This window comes from Camarhynchus parvulus, chromosome 4, assembly GCF_901933205.1.
Source record: "Camarhynchus parvulus chromosome 4, STF_HiC, whole genome shotgun sequence".
Classification (NCBI taxonomy): domain Eukaryota; kingdom Metazoa; phylum Chordata; class Aves; order Passeriformes; family Thraupidae; genus Camarhynchus; species Camarhynchus parvulus.
The window spans coordinates 57,487,453-57,505,881 of NC_044574.1; the positions used below are offsets into that span (position 1 = coordinate 57,487,453).

At 38.3% G+C, this 18,429-nt stretch overlaps 1 protein-coding gene across 3 annotated transcripts in view; it reads right to left on the reverse strand.

Moving 5' to 3' along the window:
• Positions 1 to 18,429, reverse strand: part of SLC10A7 (solute carrier family 10 member 7) — a 139,564-nt gene that overhangs the window by 111,100 nt on the left and 10,035 nt on the right. For 2 of the 3 annotated variants that reach the window (XM_030946911.1, XM_030946910.1), the window contains exon 4: positions 16,379 to 16,454. In XM_030946911.1, coding sequence (XP_030802771.1) covers positions 16,379 to 16,454 — 76 coding nt within the window. Of the gene's footprint in view, positions 1 to 16,378; positions 16,455 to 18,429 lie in introns of those variants that run through there. The other variant, XM_030946912.1, reaches the window with a different exon arrangement.

Here is an 18,429-nt window from a genome sequence, read left to right on the forward strand (position 1 = left end):
CTGGAATTAGATACTAATTCATTTTAGATTATTAAGAAGCAATAAACCAAAATCACCACCCTGATTAAGTATCATTATTTACACAGATCTGGATAGGAAGGCCACCAGCCCAAAGGATGGCACAGTAAACAAAGAGAAATCATGCTCACTTCTGACATTTACAAATGACCATGATAAACATCTGAATGAGTTATATAAATTTGATATTATGAGAGTATTTAATTTACTATTTTCTTCTTTTTATTTTTAACTAACATGTACTGGTATCAAAAAGAACAAATAGTTCTTACAGACAGGACTGTACTGGCAAGAAAATTTAACCAACAAAAGGGTTAATTAGGGATACAAATTTTCTCAGCCTGTTAATAATAGGAATGACACATATTATGTGCCCATAAGTAATTCTCAGGTATCTTTGATCTTCAGCCCCCAGCGATTACTGTTGCCTACCATACCCTGGCCTCTGGGACTCTCTCAGAACCAGACATCTGGCTACTTTGTTGTTTTAGACTAATCTCATCCCAGGAGAGCTCAAGAAATGACACCAGGCAAGGAGGGTCCTGGCAAGGGAAAAAACATTATGGTATCAGCAGATTTTTTGAGTGGACTGGAGTATCAAAATTGTCTGCAAATTTCTATAGGGATCCCAGGGCTTCTCTGCTCTCCAGCACTGCTTTCACACAGAACACCAGAATGCACATGATCCTGTTTTAAGGAAATGTTAATCTCTTTGGAGAAGCTAATGAATGATAATCCAAGCAAGAACATGTGACAAAGGCAAACAGAAGAAAAAAAAAATCTTGTAAGGAATGGGTGGATTTAATGAAGATTTTCTTGAAAGACCAACACATGCTGCATGATCAAATAATGTTTTTCAAACCTATTAAAAAATACTCCAACACCTCAAGCACTCTATTTTTGAGTCATTCATAGGTTTTAGCTGCCAGAAGTGTTATCCCTGAAGAATGACCCTCTGACAACTGCAACAGATCCAGCTGAGTGCCTGACTGGCTGCTCTGGGCTTGGACACTGAGCAGTTCATGACGCAGGGAGACCACAGGGATCAAATGGGCAGCAAACACGGACAGAGGAAGGTTTAAGTCCAAGACCAAAGGAACGTTTAATCCAAGGCCAGGCTCTCTCACTGTCAGAGGCTACCTAGGCTTTGCCACAGCCTCTAGTCCAGACTCCCACCCTGCCCCAATCGCTGTGGTCACATCGGATGTGCCACTGGCAGCTCATGAGAGCTGCTGCAGGGATCCCTGCACAGGGCTCTTCTCCTGTTCCTACAGCAGAGCTCCCACATCCCAGGTGTTGCCAGGGCTCACAGCCTGCACTCAGCAGCACGAGGAACCAGAGCACTTAGAGCTGGGATAAACAGAAATCTCACATGGGTTTTTCTGAGAGCAATTAAACATGCCCATAACTATGAACATGATCTGAGCCATGTACTTCCAACAGGCATTACTTTTAAAATCCAGGCCTGGCACATAACAGCAAGAATTCACTTCTGTGTGGCTGTCCTTTTGTTTCAAATCAGCCACCACACCTTTTTTTTCCCCTTCTATTGGAAAGAGCAAGCTAAAAAGAATGGACATGAAATAAAGGCAGATTCTAATGCTTTTCTAAAGTCAGGCCCATATGATTTAATTTTGCCTCATTTCGGGATATTTTCAAAGTGCTCAGAACAAAGCTATGGAAAAACCTCTGAATAATCTGTCATATCACACCAGCTCCCAAAGAAAACTTTCAGCAAGCACTACAGACAGAAGCAGTTTGAAAATCATATGCTTTACTGGTGATCCTGCTGTTACAGAGCATCCCACTCTCTTTATTTCCTCATTTCTCACACCACAGCTATCCTGCTTCCTTCCAGCCACAGCATTCCCCTCCCAGTGGGACAAACAACACTAAAAAGTTACCCCAAAGTATTTAAGCAGTTTCCTAATGTACTGTAACAGCTGGACCAATAAGGAATGAATCTGGGTACCACTGGCTTTAGTTGCATTATATCAACAGTAAATTAACTCCTGAAAAATTCAGCATAGTTGTGAGATATTCAGAAAGATGCTCAGCTATTTCTGAATATGAACTAAGCAAATTCTCCTCTGCTTGTATGGTGTGTTGTTAGAGTGAATGTAGATTAGTCCAAATAATTAAATTTTAAAACACTGGCAGCACAAGGACAAAATAAACTGGGTTTTATGCTCTATGTAACATGCGCTGAACAAATGTTTGTCTTAAAAGCTTTGCTATGATATCAGCCTGTTAGGGCTTAATTGATGACTTCTGTGACTGCTGTACCTTGCAAGTAGCTATGATGCTTCACACAACAGAAACAAGAAAAAGTCATAAAATATTCCACACCATCACAGTAAAAACTTGTATTGTACTTATCAATACATCGTCTACTACAGAACAATCCAGGTGCAGTGTAACAAGAAAAGTGCTGCAAGGCAGAACAGGTCAAAGCAATGTGTTTTAAAAAAGCATGTGACTTTATTGGTGAGTTGGCATCAATAAAAGTAATGAAAAATGAAGTGCAAACTAGGCAGAATTTCAATTTTGGTATTTTATGCACTGTAGATGCCTAATACCTTCTGTCTTCACCAGCCATAGAATTCAAATGGTGCATCCCACCCACTTGCCTTTCTCTCTACTCCTTTTAAATCAACAAACAAAACTCCACAAAAAACCACATTATCTACTTCACAAAAACTCACAGTAAAAGGCAGTCAAAAAGCAAAGAATTCTCACACAAATTCTACATATCAAATATAGTAAAATTCAAACTATATACGTGCTCTAATGAACATTTCTCACAGTGCCTAAAGGCACATTTTTGCAAGATTGTGCTAAATACTCCAGTTACAGCCTAGACATGGGTACTACAGCCTAGACATGGGTACTACAGCCTTATTTGCAGGACTATATGCCATCACCAGGACTCCAACAGCAAATGAGCAAATGCTCCAGAACATGAATACTCCTCTGTTGACTCTAACTATTGATTCATGTTCTGTGGGTATCCAAACATCAGCAGCTAATGCTGCCTGGCACTATCTATTACAAAATTACAGCTCTTCACTGAGGCTTTCTAAAAGTGAATACAGCTCCCCACAGCCCCTCTCCAAAAGCTCCACAGCTGGAAGCAGAAAGCACTGTAGCATGACAGGAATGCCAAGATGTCTATACAAAAGCAAATCAAATATGAAAACAAACTCCAGAGACAAAAGGTCTTCAAACAAAATCCATGTTAACACTTCTCCTAATTTGCAAATGGAATAGTTCCCATTTTGCTGCCATTACAGTGGAACAGAGAGAGGCAAAGCCATTCTGGACATTAATAACACCACCATGAACAAGAGCCCCTCCAAGAACCTAGTCTGCAGCAAAAAAGGTTTAATGAGTAATATTTTAAATGGCATATAGTTCAAGCATTGATCTCACTGCAGAACCATTAATCCCCCCCAAGTACTAAATCCTAACAAAGATTCAACCAACATATTTGAAAGGTGTCTGTGCAACTGGTACATATTCTTTCCCTTTCCCAATCCAGGGCATTTAACAGCATAGCTCTGCAGTTCACTGCTGACTACATGTATACTGTGCACTTCCTCATGGTTTAGGTATTTTTTTTCTGAGTTTCATTTCTGTCTGTATCAACAGACCCAGGAGAAAACATCTATAAACCACTTTGATTAAATTCTCCTGGGTTTTGGAGGCTGCCTGTGCCTCCAATGAAAGCTGGAGGAAACAGGCTTCTGAAGGTAGATGGAAGAACTACATATTTCTTCCACTGAGCAAGGCTCTACTTCTTATCTTGTAATTAAGCAGTTTGTCTGCTAATAAAATGACTTTACAGTCCTGTAATACCTGCATAAGGAGATAGTAGAGGGAAAGCTTAGTGATGTTTCCTGAGGAACACGCTTCCTAGAGATAAGTACAATTACTCTAACTTCAAGATAATGACATAAACTTAGCCCATAAATAAAGCTCCATCTTTAGAACCATTTACAGCATGAACAATACTGATACTTGTTTTTACTTCTCTTTTAAAATTACAGGCAGTTTCAGTTATTTGAAATAAAGACCATACTTTCAAAAAAGATAGTATTTAGCATGAGAATACAGTGCGAAAAAATGCAGTGCTTTACTTATTTCTGCATCTACTTGGTATTTATGTCAGCTGCACACTTTTGCATAAGGAATCCACTTCAGACCAATTGCTGCCTCAGGAAGCCACCTAGTAGAAATCACATAGATCCAATTTTCCTTTGTGACTCTCACCTATACTAATCCTAATTGCTTTGACTTCAGCAGAAGAACACCTGATTTACACTAGGATAAAGAAGAAGAATCACACCCAAGTTTCCAGGTACCTTCACTAGCAGCACAGGTGTTCTTTTGCTGGAAGCAGCTGGCATGTGCTAATTAGAAGGAAAACCCAACTCAACTGTTTTTAGTTTGGTAAAAACATCTAAGAAATGAGATGGCTCAGAATAAAGTCTCAGTATATTACAGTATGTTCCACAGGAGGAAATAATCTGACAAAATGAAATTTTCCATTGCCTTGCATCACACAATTTAGAAGGAAATTGAAGCCTGAAAGACAGGAAATATCTTTAAAATCTGCTTGTATGGCAGATCTGCATTAGGCTGCAAAAAATTATTAAAAAAAGAAAAGTATTAAAAGATACTCTTGCCCCCCACTACTCACAAACCAAACAAAAACACCCACAAACTGATAAAGAAACCATGAACACAGCCTGCTGGAAGTGCTAAATGAGCCATCCACCTCACAAGACACTGTGTGATAAATTAGCACGACAAGTCATTTGTCTGAGTGTAAAATCCTCTTGCAATTTGGAAGAAACACTGGCTGATATTAAAACCAGACAGTCAGGGAGCCAGAAGACTGCTACAGATTTACACTGTGGGTTTATACTAGGAGGGAAGGTGACAAACAGCATGCTGCAACTGGCTGATGATTTGGAAGAAGAGAGCAATTAAAATCAGTCTGATCACTTGGAGATATGACAGAATGCTCACACAACATGCACAAGGACTTATACTATGCAAAAATCCCGGAGTGGGGAAGAACTGGGAGGCTGGTAAGCATAACAGTGCTGCTAAGACAAGGAGGAAGATTTTACACATTTTTAAGGCAAACACGCACATCTGAATCCTGATCACAGAGAGAGCACAGCTGTCAGACTCACAAAGTACCTCAGTTATAAAGTGTCCTTATGTTCTAGGTGTTCATATTTACATAAAACAAAGTTACACAAAAATACTGCTTAGCTAGTGGTTTAAATTTGTAAACATATATACATTGTTACCAATAGAGCTGAGTTAATTTAATGGAATAGTCTAAATTTCAAAAAAATTGAATTAAAATTCTGAGGAATCAAGCAAAACAAAGAAACCAAGGTTACAAGGTACATATTTTGTTATTATTCACAGAAGTCGAGACAAAATTGAGTTTTATCAGCTGGGAGTTTCAGGAAGGTTTGGAACCCCAAATGTAGCAACAGAGGCATTTGTTTCTCAAGGGGTCATGACAGCAGACCCTTTCTGAAGCAGAGATGCCCCAGAGTGACTTGTTCACACAAGGGATTTGAGGACAGCACTGTACAATACTGTGTATTTTTCTCACACCTACAAATCCCATCTGTTGTTCTGAGTTCCTCAGATCATAAATTACAGAGAGCCAAGCCGTGCAGAAGCTGTCAGCACAGGTGCTGCAAACAGCAGAAAAGTCCCAGCATCAATAGGTCACAGGCATTTGTGACCAGGCTCAGAAACAGAAATGCCTCACAACTGCACACACACCGCTGGTTGAGAAGAAAAGGTATAAGAGAGGCCATCAACTAAATTATTAAAATATATGCCTTAGAGGACATAACCTACACAGAAAATCTTACTCAACACTGATATTCTGGGCCATTTGGATAATGAAAGTACAGCAAGTGTTTTTGAGGTAACATATGTGATATTAACAGTACAGAAAAAAAAGTTAATATTATAGGACATATTTCCTAAATTCCAGGACCACAATTTTAAAACAGAAGCGTAGAACACATAGAAACATAAAACACATGCATAGATCAGAACTGAGATTTTATGTCTAATTTTAATGCTGCCATTTCTTGAATTACAGGTAACCTATCAAGCCAGCTTATGCTTCCTTTTCTTATAGGACTTTTAAGTAATCTTGTAAGCATTGAATATATGAAAGGTTTCCCAAAAAATACATTCATTTTGAAACAAAATACTTTGCTCAAGTAGAACACAATTCAATAGCCACTCTTAGAGCTGACTTGCTGTAACTCCAGTTACAAAATCTTACTACTGTAGAATCAGTTCAAAGAAATTTTCTTTTAATTTTATTTTAATCTTTAATTTTTATTTTTATTTTAATTCAAAGAAATTAAAATAACACTTGCCAAGAATATGTAATGTGCTTGTCATTTGCAGTTGTAACTTGAGAAACAAATACCTTTTCTTAAAGAGATAGAAGGATTTAAGATAACAAAACAGCAAAACATTGAATTTTAACCCAAAAGTGAAATGGCATGAAAAGAGGGCTAAGCAGACTATTCTGAATAAAACTGCAACAGCCGAAACTTTCCTGTAAATGGAATCATCTTCATGCCAGCAAAAGCACAAGGAGATTCATTTTTGGTGATGACTGTTTAATGCTCGTCTTTTAAACATCACTGGCAGATTTCATCACTTCTGCAAGTGAGTGCTGCTACAGGCAGGGATATTTGCAAAACCATTCCCAAGGTGCAGGCACAGAGGTCAGACTCCACTCTTGGGCAGGTTTCTTTTGCCCATTGGTACCACTGGAATGCATGTACACATGCAAAGTGTAGCAAATTACAACACTGTGCTGGATAAACAGACAAACAAATATCCATTTCCATTGACAGGATAAAAATCTGGGTCTCTAAGAACCTTAGTTCTACTTATGCTTTTCTGCCCTGTTTCTCTTCACCATTTTTTCTTTCTGATTTGTGTGAGCTATCAGCAAATAAGGACACACATCACATCACCGCATGCACATGTGCTTTGATGGATTCATTGAGATCATTCAGATTTACTAAATTATCTTCCTATAGAAAGATTATTATTACTGTTATTAAGGTAGCCTGTGTGCAATGGCAGAGACTGACACACCTGACAATCTAGGATATTTTTAAAAGCCGTTACAATATAATTTTTAAAACATTTAAAAATTTTCCCCTTTGAAATAAAGCCATAACAGTAGCAATGATGACAACCATTCTGATCTTCAGTATCCAGATTACAGGCTGTAAACTCAATAATGTGAAAACCTCAGTGAATGTTTCACACCCCAGTATTATGGCTCAGAAATAACTTTTCAGACTCCATTATGTCCGCCATGAACTTGATCTTTCACCTCTAGTGAAAATCCTCTTACAACTATAATTCTAAAGTTAATGATGAGAGATTTCATTTGCTTTCCAAGCACAGATAAAACCTTTTTGAAATACACTTTCACTGCCATGACCTTGGTCTATGACTTAAGAGTTCACCACATGTAATAATTTACTTTTTCCCATAGGGCTCATTGAGATTTCCTTTTAAAAGGTTTTGGATATGCAGTTGGAGCCGGAGCACTCACACAGCGTGCCTCAAGTATACATTGCCATATATATTACAGACATTTTGCAACCATATTGTTAAACAAAATTAATTTAGATCATTTAAAAATATAACAAAAAAACCCCCATAGGTCTAACTAAACAAAGTCATCCACACACTAGAAATTCAACATTTTGGGAATCCTGTTGCAATAATCCACAATATCTGCTAGAACAGGAAGTTGCAAAGTTTTAATAAAGTAAAACACATAAATTGGCATACTAATTCAGGAAATACACTGTTGCTCTCAACTTAGCAGCTCAAACACAGTTCAGTTCAAGCCCAGTAATACTCCCTTTAGCTCATGTGCCACATAATTACCAGAATTACTGCATTACTGGTTAGCATATGGCTGCTGACTTCTTTGCTGATAAGCAAAACTCTGTTTGCTTCGGCAGGTCTTACTAAAAATGCCTTTACTGTTAAAAACAAATAGACAAAGTCAGACCTACTGTATCCACCTCAATTAAAGGAATGTTTTTATTCCCGTGAATCTTGGGGAAAATTTCTCCTGGTGCCAACTCCCTGGGGATGCATCCAAGGGCCTGGGGCAGGGCAGGATGAGGAGGCAGCACAGACCCGGGGGGTCAGCCTGAGGAGCAAATAGCCGTACAACAAGCTGTAAATGCAGCTTGTATAGGGGGTATATACCATCAGGCATTGGATGGGTTGGCAAAGATTATGTTTAACAGGAAAACTTTTCTCCCCCATCACACAGATGAGTTACCAGGGGCTGCTGTGCTTCCAGGGCTCTCCTTTACCAGTCTCCTGCCCCTCAAAACTTTCATCTTCTCATAGGGGCTTCCCAGGTGAGTACAAGAGTTTAAGCTTCTGCACCAGCTTAAGTGCAGAAGTGCTGCTGCTTCCCCTCCCTCTGCAAATTTAAAAGTGGCAGCAAAGTACTGGATTTCAAATAGGAAAGGACACATTCACAAGGGAACATGAGCAAAAATCCTGGCTGTGTTGTCTTATATATCAAGAGTTCTATTATCATTATCGTGCAAGGACTCCATATGACCGGAGTTTCATATCTCCTTGATGTTTCCTCATAGACAGCTCCTCTAAGCACTGACTCTTCCTGGTCCTTGCAGCAGCCATCTGACTCCAGATCCCACCAATCCACTCTTCTATACCACTTGTTCTTATTGGCCACAGGTGTGGCCTGTTAACATCAAGCCTGCTCCTAATCTTTAGTAATTGGTTCAGCTGCAACTCTTTAGGGGACAAGATTACATTCTATACCACCTTCATTTACCCATACTGCATCCCCCTACATGGCTGAACAGGGAAGCACCTGAGCATGGAGTCTGCAAGTCTGAAAAATGGTTCCCAGGAAACACATGGCTTTACTTCAACATGTCAGAAACAGTTTATCAGCAGCTTGTTCTTTTCAGACTTCATAATAGAGCCAATATTTTCCAGAAACTGGAGGACAAAAAATGTTTTGGAACCACTACAAATTTGCTGCTCTACTGATCTCCACACTTTTTGCCACATGCTCTAACTAATACATGAACAAAAAGTCAGTTTAACAGAAAAGAACAAATGGAAAGCACTTCTAAAATATCCAAACTTCTCCTATGAAAGAATTTTAAACAAATTTGGGCTTATTTAGTTGTGCATAGAGTAACCTAAGAGTTTGTTCTGTCTTCACACAAATGAGGTTTTCCTCATAGAATGTAAAATACATTTTCTTAACACATCTTGAATAAATTGACAAACAACTTAGAAGACAAAAACATTCACAATGTTCTTTCATAATCACAATGATAAAAAAATAATAAAATGTATTAAATTTTCTTGAAAAGGAATGAAATTTAAAGAGAACAATAATTTTAACTGAAAATCCTGCTTCATGTTTTACAGATTTGATTTCCACAAATCAGGACTTAATACTGCACAGCCAAAAAGAGAGCTAAAGAAATTATGTAAATGTTTAATTTGCTTTCTATTCTATAGATTCTTATTAGCCACTAAGCAAAAATATTAATGCCAGCTAAAACAGTGCCTGGATAGAAGAAAAAAATTCCCAAGTGAAATATGCTAAAGCTTTGATTTTAACACAAAAAGGGTAAAATCAAAAAAGAGGAAACAATGAAACATTATCTATTTACAAGTCAGTGATCAGAACTCTTAACCACAATGCTCCTTGACTAAATCCATCAAAGAAATTCCTAAATGGCATTTTTTGTTCTCAATAGATTTGTTTAATTTTGATGTATCTGCAGTGAACTGTAAGAAAATGGGTGAGGGACAGCAGAACCAGAACCCAGCACATCCCTGGGTTCCAGTGCCAGCAAACAACTGCACCACTCTGCCAAAAGCAAGGTTTTCATTAGAAAAACACCCTCACACAATGAATGCAGGTGCTCAATGGAATTTAGACTGCAAAAAGCACTCCACTGCAGACAAATCACTTGTTACTTTTTGAATCATCTTTCCAATTTTCACTGCCCTCCAAAACATATTTATCTTCAAAGGCTGAGTTAGGAAGAGTGGGTAACACTCTCCTTGCTAGCAAAATACCTGCGCTCTCTCAAGCAGGCACAAAATTAAACAGCAAAGAGTACAGAGCCTGAATTTTCGAGCACTAGACCCCACTCTCTGCAAACACTTTAATATAACTATTTCTGAATTGCTCACATTTAAAAAAGCTTGCTTTGCATACACAATGCATTTCATACAGCACTCACTGCTAAATAAAGGAAGCTCCTGCATAGTATAACCTCACACTGAATTAATCTGCAGACCAAGACAAATTCCAAACCACCTTTTCTTTAAAAGGCCACTTTTGTCAAGCATGAGAGCAAGACTCTCCCTCCTTTCCTGGCTTCTTTATGCCACAAACAGCTTTCAGGGTCAGTGGCTGTGCCACAGCAGACAAAAAAACTGGCTTCCCAGCCAAGCACTGCAGATCAGCAACAGCAAAGCCTCTAAAAACACTCTTACAAAGTCAGATCTAGGACAGTTGTGCAAACACAGCTGTAAAAACAAAAGGCTGTGATGATTCCAGGTAGCTTCCAGCCACAGCCCAGTTTAGTGCAATTTAAACAGGCTATTTTACAGCATTCTAGATTATGGCACAACTGATACGAGGGAAGGCTGAACATGCACAAGACTGCAAGTTCTGTTTCATACATCTTAATTGCACAGCTCTAAGAGTCTTGCACCCCCAGGACTTTTTCCACTGGACACCTTATGAGCCATATGTAAGACCCTCAGTTACAGGTAATGGCAACCAGAAACAAAATTAAATCTTATCCTAAGTCTAACTCAACACCTTGGGTTAGTAAATCAGCTGCTTTTCAAAGGTGCTGGAGAATCCTTGTACAAAGTAAAGAGCTTGGAGCTGAAGTGCTTGGCTGGGGATTTCACACACCTCATGTTAGCCTGGATTTGCTCCACTGAATTAAGAGCGGAGCTGTACGCCTTTGAAAATCCCCCTCCCTCTCAGCAGTTTGACTAGTGGGTTTGTACTACAACCACTATTGATAAACAAAAGGAGATCAGTGAGAGAAGGGAAAAACCCCAAAGACTCCCAATTGCTTTGGGTTATGGAAAACTTGAGAAGATACGAGGAACTCTGGAGAGAGCTAATAGAGCTGCGTGACTGGGACACATTACAGTGATGAAATTCATATTGTAAGTCATAATTTGGGCTCCTCCTATGCATTGATGGATATAAAATGCACTCACCACTCAGGGAAGGAAAAAACCCTAAGTATCAATAAATAGCTCAATAAAAACCATCTGCTCAAAGCGCAGCAATGATAAAAGAAAAGTAAACTCTTAGGATACATAAAAAATTAGACTGTAATACTAGAACAGAATTTAAAGGCACAACAGCTCCTGTGTACATACAAAGCTTATGCTGACACAGTTAGTTCTTTATATTTGTACATGTCAAATACAGACATCTTGCCTAAATTTGTCCTCCAACTCTCTCATACTACACTGAATTCACTTGGAAGTATCTAATAGTAGAACCATCTAATTTTCATTTAGAATTGTGTCATCTAGGCAGACAAAATTTACTACTTAGGAAAGGAAAAAGAATCACAATATTTCTTTTCTTTTTACATAATCACATTTAAAAACAATAAAATTAAATTACTTATCCTTTCATAAAGAAAACCTGGTCATATGAATATTTTAAGTGTAATCTGGAAATCAAATTTTAGATAACACCAGTGACTTGCATTTAGAGAGGAAAAACTATATTATAGAAGATAACTAAACATCATGACACAGTTTATTTGAAGATCTTAAAAAATTTTGTTTCATAATGTTCATGTGTTACCTTCCAAGGGTAAACACTCATGGTACACTGGTGCATCAGTCAGTGCATGAATCACAAACCATTAGAGCTTGTCCTTCTTTTTATTCATTTTATTTTGTTTTCTAAAAGGTTAATGTACATGTATATACAGTTCAAAGAACTTCAGATATTTTTAGAGAAATCAATATCTTTCCTGTGACTTTACAGTAGTGTTAGAGTTCACTTTTTCTTTATTTCTACTTAAAAAAACCCAAAAACACAGAGGCAAACAAAGGAATTTTCCAGTCTTCATTTCTCAGAAACTATTCATGTGCTATGTTTTCAAAATATCATTTAAAACTATTGTATATAATTTTTTGGGTAAATGTTGCTGCTCTCCTTTGATTCTCTCTCAGAAAGGTTAGCTGTGGATCTTGCAAATTTGTCCAGTTTTATGTTCTACATCTGCTTCCAAAAACAAATCTAAAAATCAATAATAGAACTATTTCGTTATATTATACCTTATTTCATTAACACCATTCTGGTTTTCTTCATTTTAGCTTATTTCATATTTCAAAATCTTGTCTTGAATGTGCAACACCTTGTTTTACAAAAGGGCATAGCAGAGCCACATTAAAGTTGAAAAAAAAATAAAATAAAGCAGCACATTGATTAAGAGGTTTTGTACAAGCTATAGCTCAACTGAACAATAACAAAAAATCCTCAGTGGTTGTGTGGTGTATGAGATAGCAAAATAGCCCAAGTATTCTTCAACAAAATGAGCTGTCTGCCACGATTTATCTGTACAATTCCATCACAGCTCCTGCCTGTTATGTTACACTTTTCAAAAGTATGTCATTAAGCTGCCATAAAAGTCATCACAAATTGCTTTTTCTCCCAAATTGATAATAGACTTATAGATCTAATTTTCAATCTCTTTTCTTCATTACTTTGATTCTTAAGGAGAGTATGACATTTGCTGTCTGAATACTTTGTAGTAATATCTGGCATCTCTACAGCACTTCTGTCTGAGTATCTCTGAGCTTTTAATAGGTTTGTCTTAACAATGCCTTGAAATGATGACATATTTATTTGTCTCTATTGCAGACTCTTAAAGAAATTGTTTTTATAATTTGGCTGAAAAACTACAAGACTTGTTAAAAAAAATGACACAACAAAGCTTACAGTGCTGTCAAATTACACAACCAAAATCCTGACCCTTCACAACACAAGAGCAAAGAACAAATGTGAGGCCTTCTGGTTTTCATTCCAATTTTTTTAGCTTCATGGACTGTCCTCTACACATAACATGAGAGCTGATTGACAGAAACAACTAAGTAATTGAGAAAATACCAACAAATTAAAAATTAGATTTTCATTCTTATGGTGATCTCTCCTCATTTTTCACCAGTCAACACATGAATTTTTTTTTTGTTCATGTAAGTCTTCATATGTATCAAACTAACATTCGGTACTTGAAACTGGCCTTGCTAATGAACTAAGTGCATTTGTGACAAAAGCTAGGAATAGGCTGGTTTAGAAAGTTGTTTGCAGGGTTAATGAAAGCAACACAGGTAAAGATCACAGGAGCAAGATGGAAAATCAGGGTGAAGGAGAAACAGAGAAGAAACAAAGTTTCCCTTTTATTATCTCACAACCAAATTTTCCAATTAATATTCAGCAAAATCCACCACCCAAGTAGCCTCTAATGATGTAGGTCACTTTTGAAGCACTTGACCAAACACTTAATTACCCTGTCCCAGGCCAATAAAATATAGATCTTTTATCAGGTTCTTTCAGCACTGATCTTCAAACACTACACAAATGTGCTATTATGCACCACAGCCAACCCCAGAGACACAGTAACTCACCCTGTTTTACCCAAAAGGTGGATGAGAGAGCTAAAAATAGAGACCATATTTCCCCAGCCCCAGGGGTGCTACTTCTCCCATGGCACAGGGCCTGATATTTCTTTGAGAATACCCCAGGTCCAAGCTGACAATTAACAGTCACTTCTACTTAGAGAAACCTAAACCCCTCCACACTGTCACAGCACAGGCAACCACCACAGCTCTTAAGTGCTGTGTTTCAAGACATCCAAGGAGGTCTTCAGAGCAGTTATTGGGGGTGTGCCTATGCTCTACAGCAGCAGGACACTTCCCAGACTATTTACTTCACGTGCAGCTTCCTTGCCATATTCCTTCTGAGCAAGCTCATCCATCTTCATATTCCATTATGCAGTGTAGATACATCCTCAGACAAATCAATTTCTCTAGGTAAGGGATACACATTTGTTGAGGCAAAAACCAGTTTAAGAAGCATTATTATGAACAAATGCTCTCACAGTGCAACCATTTGTACTTCCAATTGACTCCCAGGTTTAAATTTGTATATCAGAATGAATTCAAACTGAAATGGGAAAAAATGCAGTGTTCTGCTTTAATGAGAACAAGAAATACATCAGTAACAGCTCAGCTGAAGTCTGGCAAGGAGAGGTGTGAGACTGTTTTCCTCCCCTAGCACGAGGGATGTGATTTGCTCATCCTCAGAAGAAAGATTAGTCTGAACAACAAAGAAATATCAAATTCCAAAAACATGCTTGCATTGGAAACACGCTCAAGTTTGGCAATAACTTTGCCACACGCTTTGCCTACACTGAGCTTATTTAAAGGGAGTTTTTCCTTTACAGACTCTCTCAGAGCCTGACTGAGAACCTCCAATTCCCAAGGCCCCATTCTTGATTCACCCTCTCTGCTGTCAGCAACTATCTGTAAAACTTACTACAAGGTATGCATTTTTACATTCCTCTAACACCAGTTTGGCACAGAAGAATCAGAGTTCAAACTTTACCTTGTAGGTGATTAATACAACCACACAATAGAAAGCAGCCATTTTCAGCTTTTTCAGATATAAAATGCACACACCCTCACCACCCCTGAAGGACACTACCATAAGAAAGTGCTTTCTAATGGTCAAGAAACTAAAGTACCTCTCTCCCTCCTGTACACTGTATTATATGGCTTTCAACTCACCAATCTTACTGTACTTTTTTCCAGAGGATCTTCACCCTGTTCTAGGATAGTACAAATAGTGCTGAATGAGCACTCACTCAATTAGTCCTCACTGTTCATATGTGGTATCTTGCTGTAATTTACAGCATCTATATGTAGAATCATAACTGGAAAACCTCTCATTTCTCTGTTGATCACTATTGGGTACTTGAATTATTTCTTTATGGTAACTACCCCTCAGACAATTTTATGGTTCTTTTTTCAAGGTAGCAAACTGGCAGACAGTGATGTGCATCAGGATTGTCCATAATTAGAGATGGTTGACTTGAAATACTTTGGGTCTCTCTTCAGAGGATAAAGCAATTAAACAGCACTTTGTCAGTACAAAGTAGAACTTCAATCTCTTTCAGCGCTATCATGTGTTTTCAAAGCTGACATTAATCGGTCCCAAGAGCCTGAACTCAGAAAATGAGAAGTTCACAACTAATGGCCATATTTAAAACATGTGGTTGAAGTGAACCACCCAACCTCACACAGGAGTTCTATGGCTGAAGTAAGATTTGCCTTTAACCCTTCAGAATAGCATCCAACAGCCCCGGGTGTAAATCCCATCTGTCAGTGTTAATTCCCTCCTTTCTTCACCTACCAGGGCTCCTCCACCTTCAGCAGCTACAAGGAAGCAAATCTAAAGGAAACAAGCTCATTAATTAGCACAGCTGGATTAATTTCCTAAATGCCATTTATCTGGCCTCCCTGAAAACAGCAAGTGCTTTGTGGATAAAGAAAGAGTCTGAAATTACACCAGAATATGCCATTTTAAGGCAGAAATTTATCACTACCAAGCTGAGTTTACACCAACAACTTCTATTCCAGTATTTCCTATCTGTTGAGAGCTTTGCATTCCATCCCCGTCAGAGAACTCCACATTCCCTGAATTTTCACTTCATGCAGTCTCAAATAACAATCTAAGATTTAAATCTATGTTTGTATTGCCATGTCCCTTGATACATTTGCAGCTTCAAGCTTGAGAAATTCCAACTACAGGACCTCTTAATACTGAACACATCCAAAGAATCTCTGCAAGGGCACAACTTCACTGCAAATCCATTGGTCTATGCAATAACTACAACACAGCACAGGAACATTATAGAGTTAGGACTTCCAGTGTAGCAACCACCAGAAATCTCAACACTAATTTCTATCAGAAACCTTTGTATCACCTCAGAAAAGTGAGTTTCTTTCAGTTTCACCAATGCCAGCACATAACACATCACTGTTTTCCTTGTTGACACCAAGACAACACCCAACCCCTAATTCCAGAATGCTTTGCAAACCACAGTAGCATCACATTTCTGTCTGTTCTTTGCCATTTGAGTTCATCATCAATAAATACTCATTTGAATGCCTGTTTAAAAAAGCCAAAATGCAAACTCACCTCATTCCCACCAACAGCTTTGGTTAAAATTACAGCAGAAGACACAGGAGGTGGCATGCAGCCCACTGTCTGCAAGCTGAAAACAACAAAAAGAATGTTACATTCTTTACCAGAGGCAAACACTAAGCAACCTGCTACCTTAAAATACCAAAGAGCCACGTAAAGTCTTATCACCTGTGCAGTGCAATCAGTTTCCAATCACTTCCAGCCCTGTACTAGGAAAGGCACTCCTGCTGGCAGCATTTCTGTGCCATCTCTCACCAGTCAGCATGGTGAGAGTCACGTCACCATGCAAAAGGCACAAACATTTAACCTCTCTGTGACTCCACTTCCCCACCTGTAGTCCTGTAGCTCTCATTCACAAAGGTCTCCATACATCTATCACAGACAGATAAAATCACCTGGCTGCCATCAAAGCATCAACAGCTTTCTCTCACACTTTAGAAATCCAAGAAACCTTATTATTATTGTCATTTTTTAGCATTTTTTGTGCAGAAAAGTTATTGAAGTGCACAGTAAATGCTGTTGCAAAGTACGAAAAAGGTGGTGAACTTTCCTTTGTTTTCCAAAACAGTTCACAGTATCATACCACAATAAAGTACAATTAAATTTGGGGCTAAGTAAAAGGGCTTCTGAAGGAAAAATTGTGTTGACTTGGAAGGAACAGTAATGCATTGAATAAAATAGATTGCAAAATCCCCAAAAGTGTGGAATCTACATATGTTTTCAAGTATCAGAGCTTGAGATTCTAATCCAGAACAATCAATTACTAGTGGTGAACTACTTTGCATTTGTAACCACGTCAGTAGAACCCCCAAGAAAGGCAGTGCCAAAAAGCTGCAGCAAATAGAAGTATTAAATCCAGGGTACACATTACAGTGCAATTGATATTCTGCAAATATACAAAAAGCTTCAAGAGAAGAAACAGGTAAGTGACAATGACAACATTCCCTTTGTCAGCTACAGACTCTGTGGAGAGGAAAGAGGCAGCCAATGTAAGCATTACATAAATCCAACCACAAGGTGCCAAGCACCACCTTGGAAGTACAGAGCAAGCTTACAGTGAAATAAGCTATGGCAGCAGAGAGTTGTCAGCACATGGCAGAATAAGCTCTCATTGAAAAGACAAGAAATACAGGAAAAAGAAATGGTGCAGGAAAGTTTGGAAACATATAGGAAAATATACAGCAGACAAACAAACACATGGCAATCCTGATGTCCATCTCCTACACTGTGATACTGTTCTCTCTCCTGTGTGGCAGCCAGCTCCTCAAACTTCTCACCTGCTCTAATAAGGAGTGGATTAAATTCAGAGTTATCCAGAGAGGTACAAAATGTGTGCAAGAGCATTCATCTCAGCTGGCAGGGATTTTCCACACTATTAGGGAAAGATTTAATCATACAACCTCTGTTAACCCTCTCAAATTAAAAACAACACATTTGGGATTGAAAATAAAAATCCCTATCAAGCAATATTAACCTAAAAAAACCTGGTACACACTAAAAGGACACACTCTTCAGTGTATGGAAATACACACCTGTAAACTTATTTTTCAGTTTGTATCAACTACACAATTCTAGCAGTATATAAACAGATGCCTCTAATGGCCAACAGACTACTAGGGATAACAGCCAACCAACTCATACATTCCACTGGATCATGCCATGCTGTGAGTACTAACATCAGGGGCCAGACACTTGCTGTTCTGCTGATATCACTGCAGACAACTGAGCAGCAGAGTCTGAAGTCACATGTTTTAGATGTGAAAGCTCCAAAGTCATACCTTATACCCAATATTTGCATCTCATACCTCACCACCAGTGCTGTAAATATTACATGCTAAAAGTGGAAAGAGGTGAATCTGCATACATTAATAACCTGCTTCATGCTCCTTTTCAAACAGGTGTTGTCAATGCAAAACCTGGTCAGCTAACAAAAAAATTAACTTATAAGATGCTTGGGAGGATGCCAGTTTCTCCTCTATTTTATAAATTTCAAATTAATTGCAAAGCAATAAACTTCCTAATATCATCCCAGACGGGGGGTGAAG